We start from the raw sequence: 25,478 nt of genomic DNA, 5'->3' as shown, positions 1-25,478 counted from the left end.
AGCACAAGTCATAGCTGTCCATCTCATTTCAGTTTGCCTCAAGCAGAAACTTTCAACCAGCTGTCTCTGCCTTCTGGACTTGACCTGCCATCACCGACTACATTTCGATTCCACTTGCTTGAATGCCAAAGCAACATACTTACGGCAATGCTAACTTTGCCCAGAATCTGTTCGGGGATTCTGCCAGCCTTTTTCAGGACTTGATCCAAGGAGCCGCCGTCCTATTAAGAAAAAGAAAAAAACATGTTTAAACATTCAGAGCGTTAATCATGTTTATCCTCAAATTGTCAAAGACACTCCGAAAGGCCCGAAGGGGGCAGGGAAAAAGGCAGCTTGACATCTGATAGCAGAAAAGGAACAGCTGGACCATGTTTTTTATGAAATCAAATGGCAAATAGTTCTGCAAAAGGAGAGAACAAAGGAAGGCCACACAGAGCAATTTCTTACCCACAACTTGAGGACGTAAAGGGCACACAACTTCCTGTAACTCATCCCATTAACCCCTGAACTCAGATGACACATTTAAGGTTCATAAGTGGTGAAGGCAGGCAGGGAAACCCCTTCCCACCAGCATGTTTCTGTGCCATAAAGCCATTATTTACCCAAGTGTGGGCATTGGCAGGTGTGTCCCTCTCGTTACCTGCACACCCTCTAGAATTTGCACTGCATAAGATTACAGCTGAATTAACAACACATTATCTTACTTCCACATTTCGAAACAAATTAATCAGCAGGTTACTGGTCATCACACAGCTTGAGAATGCAAGAGCCCTGCTGCATCAAAATGGGGCAGGGGCCTAACATCCTCTAACATCCTTTTCCCAACGGCATGTCAGCTTATTGGGTTTTCCAGAGGCAGGGACACCGATTTGCCCCCCACCCCTGAGGTGGTGCCATTGCGCTTGCTTGCCCCAGCCCTGGGTTGGCTCCTGGGCTGCCAGGCGGAGGCTGGGGCTGGGGCATGCGGAGGGTGCCCAGCAGCAGTGGTTGAGGGGCTGGCCCCCTCAATATGCAGCCCCCTGCCCCCAAATACTGGGGGACTGGAACCCCTTGAGCCCCATATGCCTGGCACCCCTGTCCAGAGGTCCAAGCAGGTCACAAAAGCAGGAGCCCTTCCCCACTGGTCCTCAGCATTTCCAGGGTATACTGCCTTTGAACATGGAAGTTCTATACAGCTGTGAGCAGAGCACACCTTTTTCCGTCAGGCAGAATTAGTTAGGTAAGGAGTGGGACACCCATGACCTGCCAAAACATGGGGGGGGGGGTTGGGGGGGGTGGAGCAAGGAAGGCAAGCAAGACATAACCAAGCAGCACAGAAAGCCTGCTATCCTTAGACATCAGTCTTTAAAAGAAAATCTCTTCCCTTGCTTATCGGGGCCTGTTACAGAACGCAAACACACCCTTTCCAAGTTAAATATATACTGCTGTTGCTAAGAGCTGGAGGCAGAAGGGGAGAGGAACGGTGTAAGTCACAATAATTTATTTATTTTTTGCAAAGCACAACCATTTTGAGGAAAGAACAGGCTTTAAAAAGAGCCTACCTCTCTTCCAAAACACAAAAAAACCCCAATCAAAATCTTTATTTTAATTGTTTTCACAAATAGAGCCGGGAAGCGTCTGTTTCCAGGGTGGTGGAGAGGTTCGTGGTGTTCCAGACTTCCTGAAATGCTTGATTAACAAGGGACAAACAGTCTCTGCAGTTAATTTATTTACTAGCTCTCTAACTTTCCTCTAAGGAAGAGACAGTGTGGGTGAGACGCAGGGATAAAAAAAAGCTGCCCAATCAAGGAGCAAGCTGGGTGGTCTGGGGCACTTTAAAGCTCCTCATCTGGATAGTGTCATTGTGAACGGAATGGTAAAACTATTTTATAGAACAGAATCACAGAATTGTAGAGTTGGAAGGGACCCCATCATCATCATCATCATCATCATCATCATCATCATCATCATCATTCTGCAATACTAGATATGCTTTTTATATCATTTTGATTCCATGGCTAGATTAATTACTTAATAAGCTTTTTATGTTTTTAGCTACATTTCTTTCAAGTGTATTTGTTTTAATTTTTGTAAGCCCACTTGAGTCCTGGCTCCGGGGGGAAAGGTAGGCTACAGATAAGGCCAGGGTTTTCCAAACTTGGGTCTCCAGCTGTTTTGGGACTACAGTTCCCACCATCCCTGACCACTGCTCCTGCTAGCTAGGGATGATGGGAGTTGTAGTCCAATGACAGCTGGAGACCCATGTTTGGGAAACCCTAAGTAGATAGGTAGCTGTAGGATACATCTGCAAAAAACACCCCCCAAAAACTCACCAGCCAGGAAGGGTCCTTTTGACCTCCTGCCCTCTTTCTCATACACCTTTACAGTGGTACCTCTGAATGCGAATGGGATCCATTCCGGAGCCCCATTCGCATCCTGAGTGGAACGCAACACATGACTGCGCATCTGCGCATTTCGCTGCTTCTGCACATGATGTCATTTTGAGCATCTGCGCATGTGCGAGCAGTGAAACCTGAAGCAATGCGTTCCGTTACTTCCGGGTCGCCGCGGAGCGTAATCTCAAAACGCTCAACCTGAAGCAGATTTAACCCGAGATATGACTGTATTTTAAGTTATTCACTGCTCTTCCTGTAGAGTGTATTTTCTGTGAATATAGAATAAAAATACCAACTCATGTCCTTCTCATTTCATAAGAAACATTAGCAATAGAAAGGGCAAATAAAACAAAGACTTCTGTTAGAGTAGGACAGAAATAACGATGCATCGTGGTGCTCAGAATGCCAGCTATTTTTGTAGGCACCATTTCATTTAGCCCCAAAGCTGGGACTTTGGGTTTTTTTTGGGGGGGGGGGAAATATTGCACAACAACATTTGGTCACACATGTGAAATTGTTCCGACGCCTCCGCTGGGGTTGAAGAGAGGGAGGGTTATGACTGACCTTTAATGGGGGGGGGGACTAGTGCTCTAAAACTAGGGGTTCCATCTGGCTCGACAAAGGCTGACAGATGTCGAGAGCAAAGTGTTATTTTTTTCTCTCTATCAGAGTGAAAATAAATGTTAAATAGTTAAATAATGTTAAACCTGAAACATTAGGGAGGGAGGGAGAGAGAGAGAGAGAGAGAGAATGAGAATGGAGGGGGAACTTTCTAGTTTTGTTAAAAAATGGAAGACGGGAGCAACCCCAGGCAGCCCATAAAGGTAAAGGGACCCCTGACCATTAGATCCAGTCGTGACCGACTCTGGGGTTGCGGCGCTCATCTCGCTTTATTGGCCGAGGGAGCCGGCGTACAGCTTCCGGGTCATGTGCCCAGCATGACTAAGCCACTTCTGGTGAACCAGAGCAGTGCACGGAAACACCGTTTACCTTCCCGCCTATTTATCTACTTGCATTTTGACGTGTTTTCGAACTGCTAGGTTGGCAGGAGCAGGGACCGAGCAACAGGAGCTCACCCTATCACAGGGATTCGAACCGCTGACCTTCTGATCGGGAAGTCCTAGGCTCTGTGGTTTAACCCACAGCGCCACCCGCGTCCCCAGGCAGCCCATGCTCACTGTTTATTTCCCTATAGGTGAGAACGGCAAATACAGCAGTGAATACGAAATAAAAATACAAGGTGAAGTGGAGCAGTATGGAAGAGATACTACGTAGATTTGTATTTAGGGTGAAGCTCATAGTTTATATTTTTCTGTTTGGGTAGGGCACACACAAGGAAGAACTCGTCTTAGAAAGAGCAGTAAATCCTACAACTGTCTCTACAGGAGGGGCCATAGCTCAGTAACAGAGCACTTGCGCTGCATGCAGAAGGCCTCAGGTTCAATCCCCAGCTTTCCCAGGGAGGACAGGCGAAGACTCGTCTGAAACTCCGGAGAATAGCTGCCAATCAGAGCTGACAACACTGAGGTAAGAAGGACCAATGGCCTGAGTCAGATTCCTGTATTCCTACCTCTTAGTCACAGGTCCTTCCATATAGAAGCTGTGCTTCCGTCCAATAGCCACCAAGAGCTCTGATGAAGCTCTTGAGCAGGACACACAGTTAAAGCACTCCTTGGATGACTTTCAGAAGTGATTAGACAAATCCATGGAAGAGGAAGCTTTAGGGATGCACCCAGTGCTAGTCCTACTCAAGAGCAGATCCTGACATTCATCCTCCCCAATTTTGTCATGTTAATTCATTTCAATGGGTCTATGCTGAGTAGGTCTAGCAGTGGATAATGGCCTACAAGTCATGATGGCTCTGTTCCATCTCTACTGTCAGAAGCATACACCAAATGCTGGCATTCACAAGTTGGGGAAATGCTGTTGCACTTGGATCCTGTTTGTCTGCTTCCCTTTGGGGTATCTGGTTGACCAGTGCAAGAACTGGATTCTGGGCTAGGTGAACCTCCTTGGACCTGATCCAGCAGGGCTGTTCTTACCTGCCTCTGATTAACCAAAGCAGTTCGGTGTTTGGTGTAAATGAGTTCTATGAGTTAATCACACAAAGCACCATGTTGTGTGCCTTAACCCTGCCTCGTGAGGACCCCAAATTCTGGTACTTTGAGAATGCACAAATAGCTTTTCTGTATTCAATCTCATGGAATTGTACAGTTGGAAGGGACCACGAGGGTCATTCAAGTCCAACGCCCTGCAATGCAGGAATCTTTTGCCCAATGTGGGGCTCAAACCCACGACCCTGAGCTTAAAGAGTCTCATGCTTTACCAACTGAGCTATCCACCTCTCCATGAAGACACACAATGGGGAAGCTGTAATCAGGGAAGGAGCCCAAAGGCAGGGGGGGGGGGGAGAGAAAAGGCATACTTACCATGTGCTCCATGCAGATGCTGATCTCACCGTCGCTGTAAAATGCTCCATAAAAGCCCACAATATAGGGAGAATTACATTCATGCAAGACTTGTAGCTCACGGATGATCTGGTTCCGGATTGCCGGCTTGATCTCCAGGTGAATTAACTGCAAAATGATAATTGCCATAAGTTTCAGGGGCGTTTAAAAGAAAATAAGCATACCCCAGATGCAGGGTGTGCTGCACGAAGGCAGAAAAGTCATGACATACCAAACACAGACTGACCCTAAGAGCTACAAAGCTGCGTTTCATGGAGGAATCTCTTGTGAAGTCTGAATGTTAGAAGCCACAGAGGACAACACCTGTGATCTGAACATCCTCCTCCCAGAATTATGGGCTGTACGGACTGATCTCTGTGGATGCGTACCAAAAACATACTAGACTTTTACTCAAGAATTTGGCAGGTGGTAGAAACTGGCTATGGCAACTGTGAAATAAGTAAGTATGTGGGTATTTTATTGCTTTTTACATGCATTTATTTTATTTTAAGTTTGTACTGAATAAATAAATAAATATAATAATAATAATAATAATAATAATAATAATAATAATAATAATAATAATAATAATAAATGTTTTGATATATTGCTGCCCCGGGCTCCTTTGGGATTCCTAGTTTTTATTTGTTTCATTTCCCCAAATTCCCGATTTTATTTGGTTTAAACTAAATTTGTACTACTGTTTTACTGGCTTTATGTTGTATTTTTGTTTTAGTCATACTGTTTATTGTTTTTTATACGTTACTTAGAGATTTTTAAATATTAATCAGTTTATACGTAGGTGCTTTTAAATAAAATAAATTATAAATAAGACTACAGAATGGGTCAACCGGGAGAGACACAGGGCAAATTTGTCAATGGGAAGCTAGCCAAAACAGCTTTCCTCATCCTGTGCTGGATATGCTGGGACTGATGGGAGTTGTACTCCAAAAACAGCTGGAGGGCACCAGGTTGGGGAAGGGCTGGCCTATAAGGTCAGTAACAGTGCTCACCTTCCTTGCCATAATGAGGCCAGAAGGTTTGTGCGAGACTTTGAAGACCACCCCGCCATTTCCGGCACCCAGCTCGCTTATTTTCTCAAAGTCATCGTCCTTTAGCTCCCCAACTTTTTGTTTCTGGGTAAGGAAGGCCTCGAGGCGTTTTCGCTGCTGCTCATCAAGTTCTAACTCTTCCAACTTTTTTTGGAGGGCTTCCAAATTTGTCCTGGAAGGAGAAAGAGAGAGAAAAGGCAAAGAAATAGCCATTAACTGAACTCAAGACACCTTCACAGACACGGCTAAATGAGAAAGTGGAGAAGGAGGAGCCAATGCAATTCAGCAGGGCCAGCTCTACCATTAGGAAGAGTGAGGCAATTGCCTCTGGTGGCAGCTGCTGTAGAACAGAAGCATTAGCAGTAACCCCTGATCTGTGGCTCAGAACCAATCCCACTCCTCCTTAGCACAGTATTGCAAAATATACACTGCACCAGTCTCAGAATGGTTCGGGGAAATGCTGAGGTTGGGACTTGGATAAATCCTCATCTCAAGGGAAGACACTCCACAATTGTGGCACAGCCACAGAAAAGGCATTCCATGAGCCCAGGGCTCCAACTGTTTAGGATTTCTAAGTCAAAATGAGAGCTGTGTAGATTCCTTACCAGAAACATCAACATTCTAAGCCAGGTCATCTGAATTCTGCACCACAGGAAGTGCAATTCTGTTTCTCTCGTCACGTGTGCCATGGAAATCGGCATAATTTCTCTGATTTTATACATTTGTTACTCGGTTTTACTGTTTTGCAGAATGTATTGTGGTTTTGCTAGTCACAGGGAGGGGCAAATATCTTAGCAGGATACTGAAAACACACACATTCTAGAAATCCTCTTTAGTCACCTCGCCCCCTGCAAGTTTCAGAGATTTCGGAAGCTCTTGCCAACGCGCTTCCAAGCACCTATCTGCAACCATAAGACCCGGAGACTTTACCTCTCTTTTTAACCGAAAGCTGAAACTGTGAGGAATCTGAAAATCAGCTGAACCCAATACCACATTCTTTCTCCTCCCCGGAACTGGAGCACATGCAGAAGTTGCATGTTTGGTGGCGGCGGATGCAACATGAACAGGAAAAGGAAATGTCTGTGCATGAACATCTAGCTGGATTCAAGCCAGCCACCCCTTTAGGACAGGAAACCGAGTTAATCTTTGACTCAACACTTCCATTGTCCATGTGGCCCCGTTGACTCAGCAGTGCTAACTCATGTTCCAGTGAGCAATCACTACCTCTGCAGAAAGGATTCTCAGAATGAGTGAGGGGGACGGATGGAACGTGCAATCATACCCTGCAGAGCTTGTGTAAATATTTCAGATGCGTATCTGTGCCAATTCAAAGGCAATTACATAACCATGGGCATGCTGCATGGAAGCTTCTTGCTTGCGCTTCTCCCTCGCCCACCCTTCCCACACTGAAAGGAAAGGAAAACCAAGGAAACACAAGAGGGCAGCTTCCCTTCCAGAGTCCACACCAATCGTTGATACCTCTGGTTGCTTCAAGTCATTTCCTGCCGAATTTGAACTGACTCCCTTTTACCAAGTACATCACTGATCTAAAAGCCACTTGATTTGCTAAGCACCCAAGTGAGTCCTACCAGCAACGAAACAGCGGCCAGCTTGCATTTCCCTTCATCCATGAAGTTTGGAGGATATATCAACAAAGAACTACGCTAAAATGAAGAGGATGTGGCTAAGCAAGGGCTGAATCTGTCTATACGTGCGGAACAATAATCAGTGTTAGAAACTCAGATATATAAGCTAATTGCCAAAAGGCATCTTAAACCTGGGTTACGGTCACCACAATGGAATGTCTAGGTGCCATTTATTTTTACAATGAAATATTGTTCATGTTGTTATTATCATTATTACTAATTTCATTTCTATACCGCTTTATATTTTACAGAAAAAAATCTCAAAGCGGTTTACAACACACTAAAGCATCAGATAAAACAATCCAGAATAAAACAAATTCAAGCTTCAAGGAAAATATTTCAGATCCTTCTCTAAGTGACATTTTGCTTTCCCCATATTTCATTACCTTCTTAATTTATATAGCTGCCCCATAGCAGAAGTACTATGGGAAGCCAATGTGGTGTAGTGGTTAGAGTGTCGGACTAGGACCTGGGAGATCAGGGTTCAAATCCCCATTCAGGAAGCTCACTGGGTGACCTTGGAGTCGGTCACAGCCTCTTAATCTACCTTCTAGATCAAGCCAAAGCCCATCTAGTCCAGAATCCTGCTCCTAAAGCGGCCAACCAGATGCCCCAATGGGAGAAACCTGCAGGGAGGACCAGAGTCCAACAGCATTCTCCCCGATTGTGAAACCCAGCAAATGGGCTTCCTCACTGTGGTCTGCAAGAGAGCTTCTCCTTTTTGTATGCTGCTTTGAGGTTTTATTACAGGTTGTGAAATAAAATAAATGAATAAAAGTCCCAAAGATCTCAGAAACCTGCTCCACAATAACTCCGAGCAGGGCTTTCAGTGTGGCTGTCCCTGTTCAGTTGTCGTGACTAGTAGCTAGCTAACTTCTGGTCAGAAGCATAGCTGTCAACCGTCCCTTATTTGGCGGGAAAGTCCCTTATCCCAGCGCCGTGTCCCGCTGCTGTCCCTTATTGATGATGTCCCTTAATTTCCCCGGGTTTCATGCTCGCCCAGCTCGGGAGGGAAGCAGCGGCTCGGGGTCCTCCGCCACGTGAGAGAGAGAGCGTGCACGAGCTGCCGCGTCTCCGTCTCTCCCTTTTCCCCCTCAGGGGTGCATCGTGAGGAGCCGGGTAAGCAAAATCCCTTATTTGGGCTGCTGATCCCTTATTTTCGAGGCTGCTGGTCCCTTATTTTCAAATCTGTAAGTTGACAGCTATGGTCAGAAGTGAACCCAGTAGCGGCAAATCAGCTGTAAGCTACAACGGCCAACATGTGTTTCCCAAGTTTGCAGACCAGCACATTTCACAAACAAAAAGAGAGTAATTGCATTCTACACAATGGCATAGAATGGTAGGGTTTATGCAACATATATGAAATGCCTATAATAGCCTTGTTCCACCTGCCACATGCTTCTCCTCCTGTTACAACAGAAAGATGGGAAACCAAACATATCCTGAAACAGGAAATCTGCATCTGTTTCAGGCCTGGGACACAAAGAATGCAAGAGGATTGTGTTTTCCTAGGCAACCCCCCCCCATTAAAACAAAGAAACAGAGTTCCTCTCTCACAGCCCCTGCAAAACAACTGATGCATCAGCTAAAAGCAAGAAGAGGCACAGGTGGAAACAGCTGCCTTCTGCCCCTTTATGCCAACAGTCAGAAAACAAAATTAGAAGCTGCTCTCATTAAGAGGAGGAGCAGAGCACTTGCCTTATCGCAGGGCAGTAAATATTTGCATGTCAGTGCAATCTGATTATTCACTTCCTGCCCTGGAAGTTTTCTGACAGGGCAGGAGAGCAGAATAAGCAGCTCACGCTTCTGAAAGAGCATCCGCTGGCAGGGCCCACCTGGTCAGCTGAACTCCTTGGCTCAGAGCCAGCTGAGCTAGGACCCGGGAGCTTCCACAGCAAAAGATCAGGTGGCGCCAGAGGCGGAATATCCTGGACAAATGACAAGAGCCATGCAAGAAAAATTGCCAGCACCATTCGCAGAGATTTGCGCAGATACATTTGACCCATGCTGCACATTCAAAACGCTTCATTCTAAACTGTTTTGACTGCTGTAGGTTGAAAATGCAATGCAATTCCAGGTCAGAATGTCAATTTATTTACAGATAATATGTGCATTTATGAAATCAAATAAACTTCTACTGTAAGTTACGGGGGCGGGGAGAGCCACGTGGTTCTTGTGCTGAACCTGCCTTCCACAAATTCCGCAATTAATCAAACCGTTCTAAGGGCCTAAGCAGATTACTGCCCACCCCCTCCAGATAAGAAGCAAAACAGGCCTTTCCCATTTATGCCTTTGTTATTCAACAGTTAGAATAACATACTAGGCCATGGGTGGAGACCCTCAGGGATCAAATGCTGGTCCCTAGAACTCTCCCCGGACCACACCTCTCCCTGACCATATCCCCTTTCCCCTGGCTTCAATAAGACATCCTCCTTGAGTAGCCATACAAGTTGGTGGCCATACAAGCAGGTGGCCATCACTGCCTCTTGTGGTCAATTTTACACCTTGCCTGCAATTTGCTCTTTAAAGATACAGTATATATAACCATTGTCATGGTTAACAGCATGAATCGTATCATGTCTAGCTGCGTTTCACATCTACTGACACAGATTCGGGGGCACAGGCGCAAAGGCACGAGTGCTCATCTAAAGCACCTACGCATCTGTCTGTTTTTGAAAAGGTAGGAGGTGTTTGACAGCACAATTTGCATGAACAATTGCAACTGGGGAAATTGCTGGTGCGGGAGAGTGAAAACTGAAATTCTGCAGACAGCTCCATACATCTTGAAAAGCAATACATGCTCGCTTCCACACGGTGGCTGAAACAAGAGGGCAAAGTAATTTTTTTAGTTGCTTCTCAAGAGCAGCATCCCAAGAAATAACAGAAGGCAGCTCAGCCTTGAGGAGCCTGGGAAAACTCCCTTATACCAGGGTACTATCTGACTGGCAGCAGCCCTCAAGGATCTCAGACACAGATGGATCTTTCTGATCTTTTGCTTTCTGGTCCTCTTTACAGTGGTACCTCGGGTTACATACGCTTCAGGTTACATACGCTTCAGGTTACAGACTCCGCTAACCCAGAAATAGTGCTTCAGGTTAACAACTTTGCTTCAGGATGAGAACAGAAATCGTGCTCCGGTAGCGCGGCAGCAGCAAGAAGCCCCATTAGCTAAAGTGGTCTTCAGGTTAAGAACAGTTTCAGGTTAAATACAGACCTCCGGAACGAATTAAGTACTTAACCCGAAGTACCACTGTACTGGCATTCCTGACACCCTTGACAAGGAGCTGTACTGGCACCACTACCTGAAAAAAATCACTTTACAGAATAGCCACCAGCTGAGCAAGTCCCACATAAGCACCAAGGCTCTGCTGGGACCACCTCCTCCTCCTCCTCCTCCTCCTCCTCCAGGGTCCCCTCCTCCCATCCATCTGGGTGCACACAGCAAGCAGGGGCAGGCAGGCAAGCAGGGCCTACTCAGGCTCTGACATTTTTTATGCTAGTGCAGTGGGCTAGTGCAGTACAGTGGTACCTCAGGTTAAGTACTTAATTCATTCCGGAGGTCTGTTCTTAACCTGAAACTGTTCTTAAACTGAAGCACCACTTTAGCTAATGGGGCCTCCTGCTGCCGCCGCGCTGCCAGAGCACGATTTCTGTTCTCATCCTGAAGCAAAGTTCTTAACCTGAGGTACTATTTCTGGGTTAACGGAGTCTGTAACCTGAAGCGTCTGTAACCTGAAGAACACAAGGGAGAAACGTTCTAAGAGGAAGGCACGCTTGGCAAATCCAAACCGTGATCAACTCCCGCCTGGGAACCAATGTCCCCACTGTGGAAGGACGTGTGGGTCCAGAATTGGCCTCCACAGTCACCTACGGACTCATTGTTAAAACCGTGTTTATGGAAGACAATCTTACTCAGCTACGAGTAATCGCCAAAGAAGAAGAAGAAGACCTGTAAGAAGACTGTGTGAAAGGACATTGTTAGGAGAATCTGCTTATTGTATGTGTCAAGAAGGTTTGTGCAGGAAAAATCTCAGGCTTGGACCAGCTTGATAGAAAGCAGACACTGAAATCTTCCTGCTGAATCAGGCACCCAAGCTCTGATAATGCAGGCATGCTTTCCCTCCAAGAATATTGCTTAATTTCTACACCTGCGTCAAGCCAAGGCAAGGGAATGCCTCTATATGAGCCTTTATTATAGGCCTGTGGACTCCACTCTTGTTGATTCCCCAGCAACCACGGTTGCGACCAAATAAAAGCTGTCTTGAACACTACCATCTGGATATCTCAGTTGGTTAGAGCATGGTGCTGATAACGCCAAGGTTGCAGGTTCGGCCCCGGCTGCATATTCCTACATTGCAGGGGATTGGACTAGACAATCCCTCAGGGTCCCTTTCCAACTCTACAATTCTATCACAACTGGAGTGTTAAATTGCGGAAAATCCACTACACTAGCATGTAAGCATTTAAATGTCTTCTCTGACGATATACAGCTGACTCTTTAACGTTTTCATTTTGGCTCCTAGGAATTTGAAGCATTTCCCCCCCAGACCTGCTTCACAGGAGAATCTCTTCCAGAGATTGAAGATTAAGCTAATCAGCTTCCTGGAGCCCTCCTTGCCCCTGACATTAGTGCGTGCGCACACACACTCCTGATGGAATGTCTAAGAAGTGATGAAATCTCTCAGAGAGGCCATAAATCGTGTCACAGTCACTGAGGAATGCCAGCCAGCAACGTTCCAAAGGAATTTGCTCTTTTCCTGTTCAGACAGGGCTGTGAGTAGGAGAGAGACCTTCCGTCCATCCGAGAGCAGATGTTTGCTAAGAATTTCTGAGCGGCAAATGGTCCCTTTCCCCCTTCGAACAGCTGCTGCTTTGCTGCAGGGTAACAGCCAGCAAAGACTTTTGGCATGCGGTTCTCGGAGTCAACGTGTCCTCGGATGCAACCCTTTTGCGGCTGGGGCGAGGAAGGAAGGGAAATCTGCCCGCTTGGAAGGCAGGGGGAAAGTTCACCACTCAGTTCCAATAATAACATTAATCGGAAAGCACTTGCACAAGGAATGCTTCCCTTCCTGACGGACTCAACCAAAGTCTTTGGTGCTGCCTTTTGCCAACCTGGTGCCCCCCAGGTGTTTGGGGTGACAACTCCCATTAGCCCCAAACATCTGAGGGGCACCAGGTTGGCAAGGCTGCCTTAGCATATCAATAAAAACGGAACGGAATCTTCTGGAACTGACAGAAGCCAGGGCCGCAGAAGAGGTTTTGCCAAAGGAAAGTGGTTTCTGGCCAGAGAAATTAGCCACAAGAGAAACCAACGCATACCAGATGTCAGGAAAATACCACCAGCAATGGGGAGGTTGCTGCTTTGGAGTCCTGCTGTGGAGTTTCCAGAAAAATCTGTCTGGCTGCTGTCAGGAGTGGAAGAGAATGCTGGACGAAAGCAATCTTTTGCCCACTGCAGAAAGACTTCTCTCACACTTATCAGTCACTTTCCCTGGGCTGGAAGTGGGAAGAGCAGCCTGGACCTACCACACTCTGTGTGTGTGTGTGTGTGTGTGTGTGTGTGTGTGTGTGCGCACGCGTGCGTGTGTGTGTGTGTGCGAGAGATATATATGTGTGAGTAAAAGAAAAATGACAACAAAAACGCACACTGCAGGATTGCACTTGCAACTTTCTGCAGCTGCCCACACCCGCAACACTCTTTAAAAACTCCAAATGTGTCCTCACATCCCTGGAGGGTCAGCTGACCCCTGCTCTTTGCACTGCCTCATCCTGACTCAAACTGTTTTGCTACCTGGCCCAGCACTGCCTACACTGGCCCTTCAAGGGTTCAGACCTTCCCAGTCCTACCTGGAGATACTGGGGTGAAATCTAACGAATGCAAAGCATGTGCTATATCAGGATGCTCTGATGCTTCCTAAAAGGTCTTCTGCAATGTTCAAAACTCCCATTGTTCTAGGCGTATTTTGCAACAGGGAATTTCATTAGCTCGAGCAGTTTCTGAGCTCTGGGTGCAGTACTGCGCCTAAGATTTCAGATCAAAACTGCAGAGTGGAAGGAAAGGAGGATCTTTTTCTGCTCCCCGTTTCCAGCTACTCTCTGAAGACTGGAGAAGGGACCCTCATAAGAATATAAGGGGGTGGGGCAGGGGAAGAACTAGACCATGTGAAAAATGAACATAGTATTTCAGCTGCAAGTCATTCATTTTCAGCTTTGAATTCTTGTTATAAAAAAAGTGTGCCTAGACATTCCGTTGTTGCGTCCATAACCTAGGTTTAAGGTGCCATTTAGCTCCTAGCTTTCATATCTCTGTTTCTAACACTGGCCCTCTGTATATAAAAATGTGTACTTATCTCCCATCAGTGGATTTCCTTCCAGTGCAATTTAACAACATGAAAACGCATCAAAATGGTTCGTGTTATCACACAGCATCATTTTGTATCCAAATATCGAACACAAATCTTTTCTCAGTCTGTACAGCATGAGACTCTTAATCTTAGGGTCATGGGTTCGAGCCCTATGCTGGGCAAAAGATTCCTGCACTGCAGGGGGTTGGACTAGATCAGTGTTTCCCAACCTTTTTTGGGCAAAGGCACACTTGTTTCATGAAAAAAATCACGAGGCACACCACCATTACAGCCCCGTGACGTCAGCACGCAGCGTCACGCCGGGAGGGACACACGAAAGTGTAAGTTTCAATTTTTTCCCCTCCCCCTTGCCTTCCTTCTGTGCCAACCGCCAAAAAGCCAAGAAAAAAGCCAAGACTTTAGGGCAGCAGGTCGACACGGAAGAAGCTCCTACCTAAGGACAGGTGCGACGGCCGTGTCCTCTTCTGCCACACTTGGCAGCCCTGCCTCACGGTCGTGACTCCCACCCTGATTTCTCCCCGCAGGTCGAGCGGCACAGGCAGCCCAATGTGTCCAGCCCAAACACAAGCCCCGCTTCCCCACTCTAGATCCTGAATGCGACCAAGTGCTCTGGACTCCCGAGCAGGGTGGGAAAGAGGACTCGCATCTGGAAGCCTCCGGGCTCCTCGCCTGCTCGAGGGATGGCATTGCAGGCAAGCTGCCGGCCGTCGCCATCGCCGCCCCCTCATGCAAGTGGACCTGCCCGGAGTGGTGGGCCGGGGGAGGCTCGCTCTCTGTGGGGATGTGGCCCGCACGCGCGGCCCCGCTTCCTCCTGCCCAGGGCTGAGCTCCTTACCCGCGATCTCGGTCTCGCGCACGCGGATCCCACTTATTCTGAAGCTCGCGCCACTAGCCGGGGCTCTCACACCGTGCCAGGGCGAGGCGGCGCGGCCCACTGACGTCATCGCGGCTCACCGCCGCCCTCGACTTCCCTGTTCCCTCCCCTCCCTCGGGTCGCCGTGGTTACCGAGGACTGCAAGCTGCTCGGGCGAGCGTGGGGCATTAAGTGGGAGAAGGAAAATTAAAATTAAAACTCGCCTGAAGGCCGCCTCTCCGGATATCTTTTGAATTTTTTAATTTTTCCCGCGGCACACCAGGCAACGTCTCGCGGCACACTAGTGTGCCGCGGAACACTGGTTGGGAAACACTGGACTAGATGACCCTTGCGGTCCCTTCCAAATCTACAATTCAATTATTCCATGAATGGCCTTGCCTGCAGGTTGAACACAGGAACCCTTGCACCCACGGGAAGCAACATGCTCCCAGAATCCAGAATTTGTTTTAGAGGTTACCTTGGCGAACGATGCCTGGAGGTGATTCCCCCTCCTTTTTTCTTTTCTTTTTTTGCATCATCACCAACATACAGTAATTAATTGCTCATAAATTTCATTTTTAAAGAATCTCAAGCGGCAACACATACAAGGGTTAAGAAACACTGCCTACACACTTTCCCTTGTACATTTCTACCTAGCTCTTTATAATTAAAATGGACACTGATGAGAATATTTTATTCCTCCTGGGGGTAGATTGCAAAGCTGGCCTGCCAATCTGTGCTTGGAACTGAATAGGGATTTAAGGTGGATTTGAAAAGTGCATTTAATAACAAACAGTTCCACCATTAGCTTGGAATTATGCTAAATTCATAATGCCCTGCTCGCAAAGTACACCCTTTCACAACCAGGGTGGACTGGTTAACATATTATCAGCAGGAACGGAAAAGGAGACTGTTTTAAACAAACTAGATGGATTCCCCCCCCCCCCCAAAGCAATAAGCACTTAGACGACAAAAACGTAAGTGAGGCCATTTTAGAGACAGGAGATGTAAAAAAAGAGAGACTGTCATTTTACTAAATGGACTCATTTGGCACCTGAAGAATTAACCAATATATTATAAGCATAAGCTTTCTATGAACTAAAGTACACTCTATCAGATGCACGATGTGTTAACCTCAGGGCAGGTCTCTCTCTCTCTCTCTCTCTCTCTCTCACACACACACACACACACACACACACACACACACACACACACCACTAGGGACTAAGAAGACCCATGTTCAGATCCTCACACAGCCACAAAGCCCACTAGGCAGCTATGGGTGGGTCACAATCTCTCAGCATGCCCAGCCTCACAGGGGTGATAAAATGATTTGTACTTTTTTGGAGAAAAGACACAATATAAATGAAAGATACACATGCATACATAATTGCTTATATATATCATTATCCATGGACAAAAGGACAGGTCTGTGCCCCAAGGGGATTACAGTCTAGAAACAGACACAACGGACAAAACAGGAAGGAAATGGAGGCAGGGCATAAACAGGGTGAGAATGTGTGGTTATTGCAGTTATACAGGCTTTGTTACAGTATGAGGGGTGGTGCCCAAGGCTTTGCACACAAACGTGGGTTTTCAGGGTAGATTTGAAGAAAGTGAAATTGACAGCCTCAGAGAGGCATTCCAGAGGAGGAGCTGCATTAATAGATCATTGGAACAATGCTTTATGCTAAGGTGGCCAAAGCTGTGTCCACTAGATGTTACTCAACCACGATTCCCATCAGCACCAGCCATCTTCCCAGGGGCAGGAGCTAACCCACAGCTCAGTGACAGAGCATCTGCTTTGCAAGCAGAAGGTCCCAGGTTCAATCCCCACCATTTCCAGAGAAAGCTGGGAGTGTCTCCTGCCTGGAACCCTGGAGAGATGCTGCCAGTCAGTGTGTACATTACTGAGATAGACCAGGCACCGTATCATCAACCTTTTCATACCCAGGACCCACTTTTAACCCATATCCTAATCTTCTACCATGTACTCCCAGGGAGGTAGTGTGCTCTTGTTGTGATCTGGCTGGGAACAGGTTGCAACCAGTGTTTGAAATTAGCCAGGTGACGGGTGACTAACATGGGTCCAGTTGCAACCATGTGGAGATCTCTGGATCTCCGCATGGTTCTCCATCTGGCGGGCTCCTCCAGCTTTCTTAAGCAGGTAAACAGAGCAGCTTATTTCTTGCATTGATATCCCACCCTTTTCTCCAAGGAGTACATGGTTCACCCCCCTCCTCGGTTAATCCCTACAACGACCCTGTGAGGTAGGTTAAGGGGCTGTGACTGACTCCAAGTGACTCACCCAGTGAGCTTCCAGACTGGGGATTTGAACCCTGATCTCCCAGGTCCTAGCCTGTCACTCTCACCACTACACCACACTGGCTTCCTAGAGCACTTCTGCTGTGGGGCAGCTATATATAGTAAGTAGGTAACAAAATATGGGGAAAGCAAAATGTCATTTAGAGGAGGATCTGAAATATTTTCCTTGAACCTTGAATTTGTTTTGTTCTGGATTGTTTCATTTGATGTTTCAATGTGTTGTAAACCGCTTTGAGATGTTTTTCTTTAAAGTATAAAGCAGTATAGAAATGAAATGAATAAATATAATAAATTTCATTGTAAAAATAAATGGCACCTAGACATTCTGCTGTGGCGACTGTAACCCAGATTTAAGGTGCCTGTTGGCAATTAGCGTATATATATCTGAGTTTCTAACACTGATTGCGACCAACTAGTGGGTCCAGACCCAGCAGCTGAAGACCAGTGAGCTAGACTGACCAGTGATCTGACCTGGCAGAAAACAACTTCTTATATTCCTATGTACCATGGTTAGTAGGAACACGGGTGGTGCTGTGGGTTAAACCACAGAGCCTAGGACTTGCTGATCAGAAGGTTGGCGGTTCGAATCCCCACAACAGGATGAGCTCCCGTTGCTCGGTCCCAGCTCCTGCCAACCTAGCAGTTCGAAAGCACATCAAAGTGCAAGTAGATAAATAGGTACCGCTCCAGCGGGAAGGTAAACGGCGTTTCCGTGCGCTGCTCTGGTTCGCCAGAAGCAGCTTAGTCATGCTGGCCACATGACCCGGAAGTTGTACGCTGACTCCCTCGGCCAATAAAGCCAGATGAGCGCCGCAACCCCAGAGTCGGCCACGACTGGACCTAATGGTCAGGGGTCCCTTTACCTTACCATGGTTAGTGGTCCAGGATGCTTGGAATTGCAGTCCAATTACATCTGGAAGGCACCAGGTTGGCCACCTTGCTTACACCCAAGTCCCCTGCCCTTCGCCGGAAGCACAAGGCCTCTTCTAAAGCAATAGCTGCCTCTCTGCGAGCTGCTTGCAAGGCACATACTTCCCATCTAAGACAAAATTATATTTATGGAGGAACAGAAGAACAGACGTGCATAGCAAAAGCATTAAGAACAAAATGATGTTGAGAGCAACAACAAAAAGGTTATATAATAGAGCAGTACCAACACAGAAAGGAGACTTTAGGAGCTGGCCTCGTTTTATCTCTGGCGTTACCAACTCTGAGTTGCATAATTAAAGCTCTCCAAATAAAATCAAATTATTCCTATCCAATGTCTACACTAAGCAGCCTTCCCCAACCTGGTGCCCTTCAGACGTTTTGGACTACAACTCCCAGCACCCACTGCACACCAGATTGGGAAAGGATGGTTTAAGGAACGAAAAATACTTTCTTTCCCTCCTGAATGAAGCATACCGTGAAAATGATTTTTAAAAGGCAGCACTGGTGTGGCGGTCGCAAATTTGGCAAGTTAAAATGCAGGGCCAGCCCTCCAACATCTTTACACCAGAAGCAAAAAAGCTTTTACCTCCTCTGATTGTTAACCTGGCACTGGCTAATTTAATCAGCTAGCAAAGGTAAGGATCCAACAAGCAAGCACGATGTCTCAACCCTCCAAGCAACTTATCAACATCCTCAGGCTGTTCAAGCTAAAAATAATTCATAACAGGGCCAGACAGTGTTCTAGCTGTATCTTTCTCAGATTCTGTCAAAACTATGCCAGAGCTGACATGAGTGATCTCATCCGCAGAAGGCACCTATGGGCCTTTGAAAGTTAAACAGGTTGATCCATTGGGCCTCTACAGCACAGGCCTTTCACCACTGAGAAGAGCTGCATTTGCTGGAATTGTGCAGAATCAATGGTGGTGGTGAAGTGAGCTTTCTCCACAGAGGTAGTATAAGCTCTAAAATGGGCTCCAATCTGTGCTTGATCATATTCCCTTTGAGTTTTCCGCCATCTGCTCTCCAACAGTCAACCTTGCAGTTTCATTGATATGGTGCAGAGCTAAAAACTAAAGAGCTAAATTGACTCTATGGCTTGGCCAATAACATTAGGAAGCAGTCGTCTCAATGGCCCAGGTCACCTCCTGATCCAGGGGTAGGCTACAGCCTCGGTAAGACTGCTGGCCAAATCTGTGGGAAGTTCTGAGGGTCTACCAGTCTTCAGGGTCAAACCATCAAAACTGGTCCTCCACATCTATGGAGCTTAATTGCAGCAGACAGCCCAGACCTGATCAAATAGTGATCTGTCCATGACAACAGTCATTACTAGGACCCCCAGACTGCCTCGCCTGGTAGGAACGCGGAAAAGGGCCTTCTTGGTGGCTGCTCCCAGACTCTGGAACTAGAGAGTCCTGCAAAAGCTAGACTGGCTCCCTCCTTGTTCTACTTCCACCAGCAGGTGAAAACCTCCTTGTTCCCATAGGCTTTTGGAATTGACTGTTTTTAATGAAACGGCTTCTGACGTGCTATTTTTATTGTAACCGTTTGTAAGTTTTAATCACGATTTTATATATGTATGTAGTTTTAAGTCTATTATTAATTGCTTTTTAATTATTGTTTTTCCTATGTTTTAAGCGACTCTAGCTTTTATCTGTAAGCTGCCTTGAGTCCCATCGGAGGAAAGGTGGGGTACAAATAAATATGTAACAACAACGACAATTACAGACACTCAGAACCAAACAATTCTTGAAGTGGGCATCTGACAAAGGAGATGGGCTATAGAAACCCCACCTCTTCAACACTCAAGCAAAGGCTCAAGTGGCACCCCAATCTGAGAGGCTCAGCCTGAACCCCTTAAGCAAACCAGGTCTCTGTTATACATTCCACACCAGCATTTTCCAGGTTGACATAATGCATAAAAAGATACTATATATCAGCAATGTCCAACAGGTCGGCCGCGATCAACAGGTAGATTGCGGGATATTTGAAAGTGTTCGCCCAGTTGCTCCTGAGAGCGATCTCCACGCTCCCTGCCCCCAGCGCTAATTAGCATTGCTGCTAAGACAGCTTGTTTATCCTCTGTCAACAAGTGTGGTATTCGCCTCCTAAAAACAACTAACTCTGCCCCCCCCCCAAAAAAGCTCAAGAACTATTGGCAATGACAATGAGTAGATCACTGCCAGTTTTACTACACTGGGAGTAGATTGCATTCTCTAGAGAGTTGGACGTACCTGCTATATATCATTTACGCTGGGTGGCTGCAAGTTCTAAGAAATTGAGAAAAGTGTTTCTCTATCCATTCCATGTATCTACCTAGTCTATCCTACACAATATATCATTTTATAAACCTCTCTTATGACTTCTGTTTAGTTTCCCCCAAAATTAATATGTCCAACATTATTTAGCCCTTCTGCATTGGAAAAGTGCTCCAACCTCTTGATGGTGTTGGTTGCCCTCTTTTCCACCTTTTTCTAGAACTAAGATACCCCTTTTGAGACCAGGCAACAAGAACTGCACACAGAATTCCAAACACAGCTGCGCCATAGATTTACATCAAGGCAGAATGACACCGGGTGTGTTTTCAACCCGCTTCCTAATACTGTACTTCCCAGCACAGAATTTGTCTCACTCATTTCAGCCGGGTACCAAATTGGCACTCACACTGAGCTATCCACCGTGTCCCCAATATCTCTTTCAAGGTCAGGCACCACCAGAGCCCATCAGTGTATCTGAACGCGCATCACTTTGCAATTAACTTACACTTAACCTCATTTGCCATTTTGTTACCCACTCATACAATATAGGCAGATCGTCCTAGAGCTTTCCAGATTCCGCTTGGGTTTTCACCATCCTGAACAATTTGCTGACATTTGGAAACTTGGCCATCCCAAACATCTCCCATGACTACAGACCATTTAAGAATGTTAAATTAGCACCAGCTTCTTACAGAAGCTCAGCACTTCCTTCCTTCATTGTGAAACCTACTTTTGCCTTCTACTTCCTCATCCTACCCTAGTAACTAACTGATAAAGAGGTCCTAGCCTTTTTACCTCAGCTCTGCTAAGCTTACTTAGCAGCCTGAGTTTGCACACGGGTTGAGTCAGAACCTATGTTCAAGTCTCAATAGCATTTGACCATTTCCAGAAGACTGATTCATTGTTCCATTGACCTTAGCACAATTTTTGCCACTGCGATTGCTTGTGGAAGTATTCTGAAGGGGGAAATGGCACACCAGAAAAGGTCTGTCCATCCATCCATGTGGATTTTTAAAGTAAATATTGTTATTTGCAGCAGTTTAATTTTTATTTTGAATAGCCAGTCACCTTGATGAATCTCTCTCTCTCTCATTTTAAAATGGTATTGTATGTTTTCACATTGAAAAATGCCCGGATAGTTTATGATATGGTGATAGAGATGGACCTTTACAAATAAATAAGAAAGAAGAAAAATCTACCTTTCTGAGGGGAGCCTCTCACTTCAAAGAGTCGTGTGGATATCCAATGGCAAACATTTTTCTACATATACAGGAATCATTAAAAAATGGACTCGTGGATGTAAAAACATCATGTGGGTGGTTATGACCAACAACAATTCATACACACATATGAAAAATGGAAAAGGATTACAGGACCCTGACAAACCAACAGCAGAACTCTCACTTTAGGAAAGGAAAAAATCAATCCATTTCTGGGCAGCGTCACTTTTGCATGGTTCTGTTGTGTACGGTTTCTATATCAATCTGTGATTAAGTAAAGCTAAAGGAAAACTGTATAAAAGCACATACTTTCAAAATTGCATTTTTACTTTTAACCTTGCATTTCTAAATGTAGGTTTATAAGCTTTTTGACCCTGGGACTATGAGAGAGCATTCAGAAAGTACAAAAGCCAGCTGATAAATTCCAATTAGCACGCCCCCCAAAATTTCCTGCCGGTCCTGAAAGTGTCAGTTTGTATCTGACTTTGGAAATACAATATCGGATTCCGTGAATTCCATTGTGTACATCTCAGCATTGCAATGGAGAGGAAATTAGGGACCTGCTTGTACTATTCATTCCCCCACCCTTCCCTAGGCAGAAGGCTTCAATATAGAACTTTCCAGGCACTCAGAGTTGTCAATTCACAGGTAATCCTGACTATCAAAGGCAATAGTTTTGATTAATGCAAACATCTTGGTACCATTTCAAATGAGAGCCTAAGGCAATGAGCTGCTTGCTGTTTCATCCCACACTCCACCCTTCATCCCCAGCGCCCGGATTGTGATGTGCAAACAGAAGAACATCTTCAGTTCTGTTATCTGGAGATGTCAGAGAACATCCACGTTGTTGGAACAGCCTGTAGTCAGCATAGCAACAGCACAGTATGGCGATTCCGTGGGGTTATGCAAACATATTATTGCAGGTGTCTTACTTGTGCGTTTAAGTAGCATTTCCTGCAAACAATTAATGTAGTTTTGGGGGCCACAAAACTGTCACTGCAGACTGGAGCCAGAGGGTGCGGAAAGGCTCTGCCAACTCACAAATAAATTTCAAAAAGTGTCTCTTTTTCACAGGCGCTGCTTTTAGCGATGCAGCAGCTACAAAACACTCCGGGAAGTCCTCTACAACGGTCTTCAGCAGAGAAACCTGTAGCTAGGCTGAAACAGCGAGTCCTTGCACTAGGGCAGTTTACGACTTAACCTCCAGCCATAATTTTATCTTTAGGGCGGGGGGGAGTGGTTTAATAAGCGCAGATTCTGAGTCTCAATAGTCCATTCACTCATTTCCTCCCTTTCTTTGAAAATACCCCTACACACGAGCCTGAACCCACAAGAATATTCCTGTGCTCTTCAGCCTACAGTTTCGAACCACCACTTTAAAAGCAACTAAGAATGCGAAGAATTGATGCTTTTGAATTATGGTGCCGGAGGAGACTCTTGAGAGTCCCACGGACTGCAAGAAGATCAAACTTATCCATTCTGAAAGAAATCAGCCCTGAGTGCTCACTGGAAGGACAGATCCTGAAGCTGTGGCTCCAATACTTTGGCCACCTCATGAGAAGAGAAGACTCCCTGGAAAAGACCCTGATGCTGGGAAAGATGGAGGACACAAGGAGAAGGGGACGACAGAGGACGAGATGGTTGGACAGTGTTCTCGAAGCTACCAGCATGAGTTTGACCAAGCTGCGGGAGGCAGTGGAAGACAGGAGTGCCTGGCGTGCTCTGGTCCATGGGGTCACGAAGAGTCGGACACGACTAAACGACTAAACAACAACAACAACAAAGAATGCGAAAGGAAACGAGGGGCTCCTGGATTTCCGCCGGGCGTCGTTTCCCACCCCTCCATCTTCCACCGAAGTCCGGCGAAAGAAGTCCTGCGCTCCGAGGGCAGGAAAGCGCCAGGGCGGCCCGGCGAGGGACCCCAGCCCGCCCCGCTCCGCTTGCCTCCCCCTCCGTCCCCCCAGCCTGACTCACTCGGCCGCGCTGGTCCCGTTGATGGCGGAGCCGTCGGGCGCGGGGTGGAGCTGGATGGGCATGGGCTTCTTCTTCGGCATGGTCTCCCTCGCGCGCTCCGAGGAGGCTGCCCGCCAAAGCGCCGCGCTGTCTCCGCCCGCCGAGCCCCGCGCTCTGCCCTCTCGCCCTGCGGCGCTGGGCACGCTCCCTCCTTGAGGCTCGGAAGCCGAGCAGAGGAGCCCGGGGCGAAGCAGGCGCCGGCTCGCTCTGCGCCTTCCGGGCTTCGCCTGGGCGCTCCGCCACCTTCTGGGCGGCGTTTACTGCGGCTGCTGCTCCTGTGCCGAGGCGAGCTCTCGCCTCCTGCGCGCTTTAAAGAACAAGGCGGGGAGAGAAGCGCCTCAGCGGCGCGAGAGGGCGGAGGGTCCTCCCCCCCCCCCCACGAGCGAAGGGGTCCGGCTTAACGCAGGGCGCATGTGCCCAGAGCCGCGCGCATGGACGTTGTGGAGGGGTGAAGCCTCCGCCAAGCTTCCCTACCCTTACTTTGCCCGGAATGCGTGGGAAATTGCGGCAGGGAGGGGCCGCGGAAGGCGCGCTCCGGGGCCAGAGCAGCCCGGGAAGAGCCGGTGCAGCAGAGCGGCAGATCTCGCATGCAAAACGGGGCACAGGTTCAATTCCCTCCCCCATCTCCTGGGGTGCATCCTATCGTTCCCAGGAATCAGCGCTGACAATACTGAGTTAATGAAAAATGAATGAATGAATGAATACTGAGTTACAAGCAACTTGCTTCTGGGACAAGAACAGCGGCACAAAGTCTCAGGTTCAATTCCCGGCGTGTCCAGGAAGAGTTTGGAAAACCCTCGTGCCCTAGAGCAGCGATTCTCAACCTGTGGGTCCCCCGATGTTGTTGGACTACAACTCCCCTCATTCCTGAGCTCTGGCCTTGCTAGCTAGCGGTGATGGGAGTTGTAGTTCAACAACATCGGGGGACCCACAGGTTGAGAAAGGCTGCCCTAGAGTTATCTGCCAGCCAGTCTATACAGTGGTACCTCGAGGTTACATACGCTTCAGGTTACATACGCTTCAGGTTACGGACTCCGCTAACACAGAAATATTACCTCGAGTTAAGAACTTTGCTTCAGGATGAGAACAGAAATCGTTCTCCGGTGGCGTGGCGGCAGCAGGAGGCCCCATTAGCTAAAGTGGTGCTTCAGGTTAAGAACGGACCTCTGGAATAAATTAAGTACTTAACCTGAGGTACCACTGTACAGTACTGCGCTGTATGGACCACTGGTCTGGCTCGTTTCTCAGGTAGATTCTTTGGTTCCTATAATTTCCTTTATTATAGGAGACTTAAAGTAAGGCGCATCAGCAGTGTTTCTTAGCTGTTGTGTCTTCTTCGGTGGCACAAATTGACTTGGCACCACTCACAGCTCCAGAACATTACATGGACTCAGGGCCAGATTTAGATGAAGAGAGGCCACTTGTGAGGCTCCTCCCCCTCCCCCACCCTCACAACTAGAAGAAAATGGAAGAGTGTTATGAACAAAATTGAGTGAAGCCAAGGATGATGACAGGTGTTTAAAATTCTACAATTCACAATTTCTCCTCTAAAGGACATAAAATATTATTGTTCCATACCCTGGGCAGGCCGCAGGCCGGGTCGTCCTCTTATATACCTGCTGGGATTGACAAGGCATCTGACCCTCACCTGAATCTCATTAGCATCACATGTCATGTGCATGGAAGTTGCCGAACCAATTAATCAACTTGAAGGATTGCTGCTAATAGCACCAGTTTTCCTAGAACTTGATATTGCTGGATAGTTTTGATGAACTGCAAAAGCATTTTTAGTTTGCTTTCTGTTGCCACCCTGGAACTTTTCTTTATTGTTTTGTATGATTCCTTGCAAATGAAGGAGAACAACTTTTCTCCCTCCTTGTGTTATCCTCACAAAAACCCTGTAAGATAGATTAGGATGAGAGACAGTCACCGGTCCAAGGCCAGCCAGTGAACTTCATAACCAAATGGAGATTGAACCCTGGTCTCCCAAGTCCTAG

The 25,478-nt window shown here is 47.0% G+C and overlaps 1 protein-coding gene across 1 annotated transcript in view; it reads right to left on the bottom strand.

Moving 5' to 3' along the window:
* MAP2K1 (mitogen-activated protein kinase kinase 1) overlaps positions 1 to 23,659 on the bottom strand; it is a 41,510-nt gene extending 17,851 nt beyond the window's left edge. Inside the window, exons 1-4 of the mRNA XM_028707032.2 lie at positions 23,443 to 23,659; positions 5,836 to 6,046; positions 4,805 to 4,951; positions 144 to 221 (exon numbers count right to left, since the gene is read on the bottom strand). Of these exons, the coding sequence (XP_028562865.1) occupies positions 144 to 221; positions 4,805 to 4,951; positions 5,836 to 6,046; positions 23,443 to 23,522 (516 nt within the window). The 5' untranslated portion in view covers positions 23,523 to 23,659. The remainder of the gene's footprint in view (positions 1 to 143; positions 222 to 4,804; positions 4,952 to 5,835; positions 6,047 to 23,442) is intronic.
* Between the last annotated feature and the right edge of the window lie 1,819 nt (positions 23,660 to 25,478).

The sequence above is a fragment of the Podarcis muralis genome, chromosome 14 (genome assembly GCF_964188315.1).
Source record: "Podarcis muralis chromosome 14, rPodMur119.hap1.1, whole genome shotgun sequence".
In the NCBI taxonomy this organism is placed as follows: domain Eukaryota; kingdom Metazoa; phylum Chordata; class Lepidosauria; order Squamata; family Lacertidae; genus Podarcis; species Podarcis muralis.
Note: the sequence above shows the minus strand (reverse complement) of the source record. Positions and strands in the feature narration are given on the sequence as shown.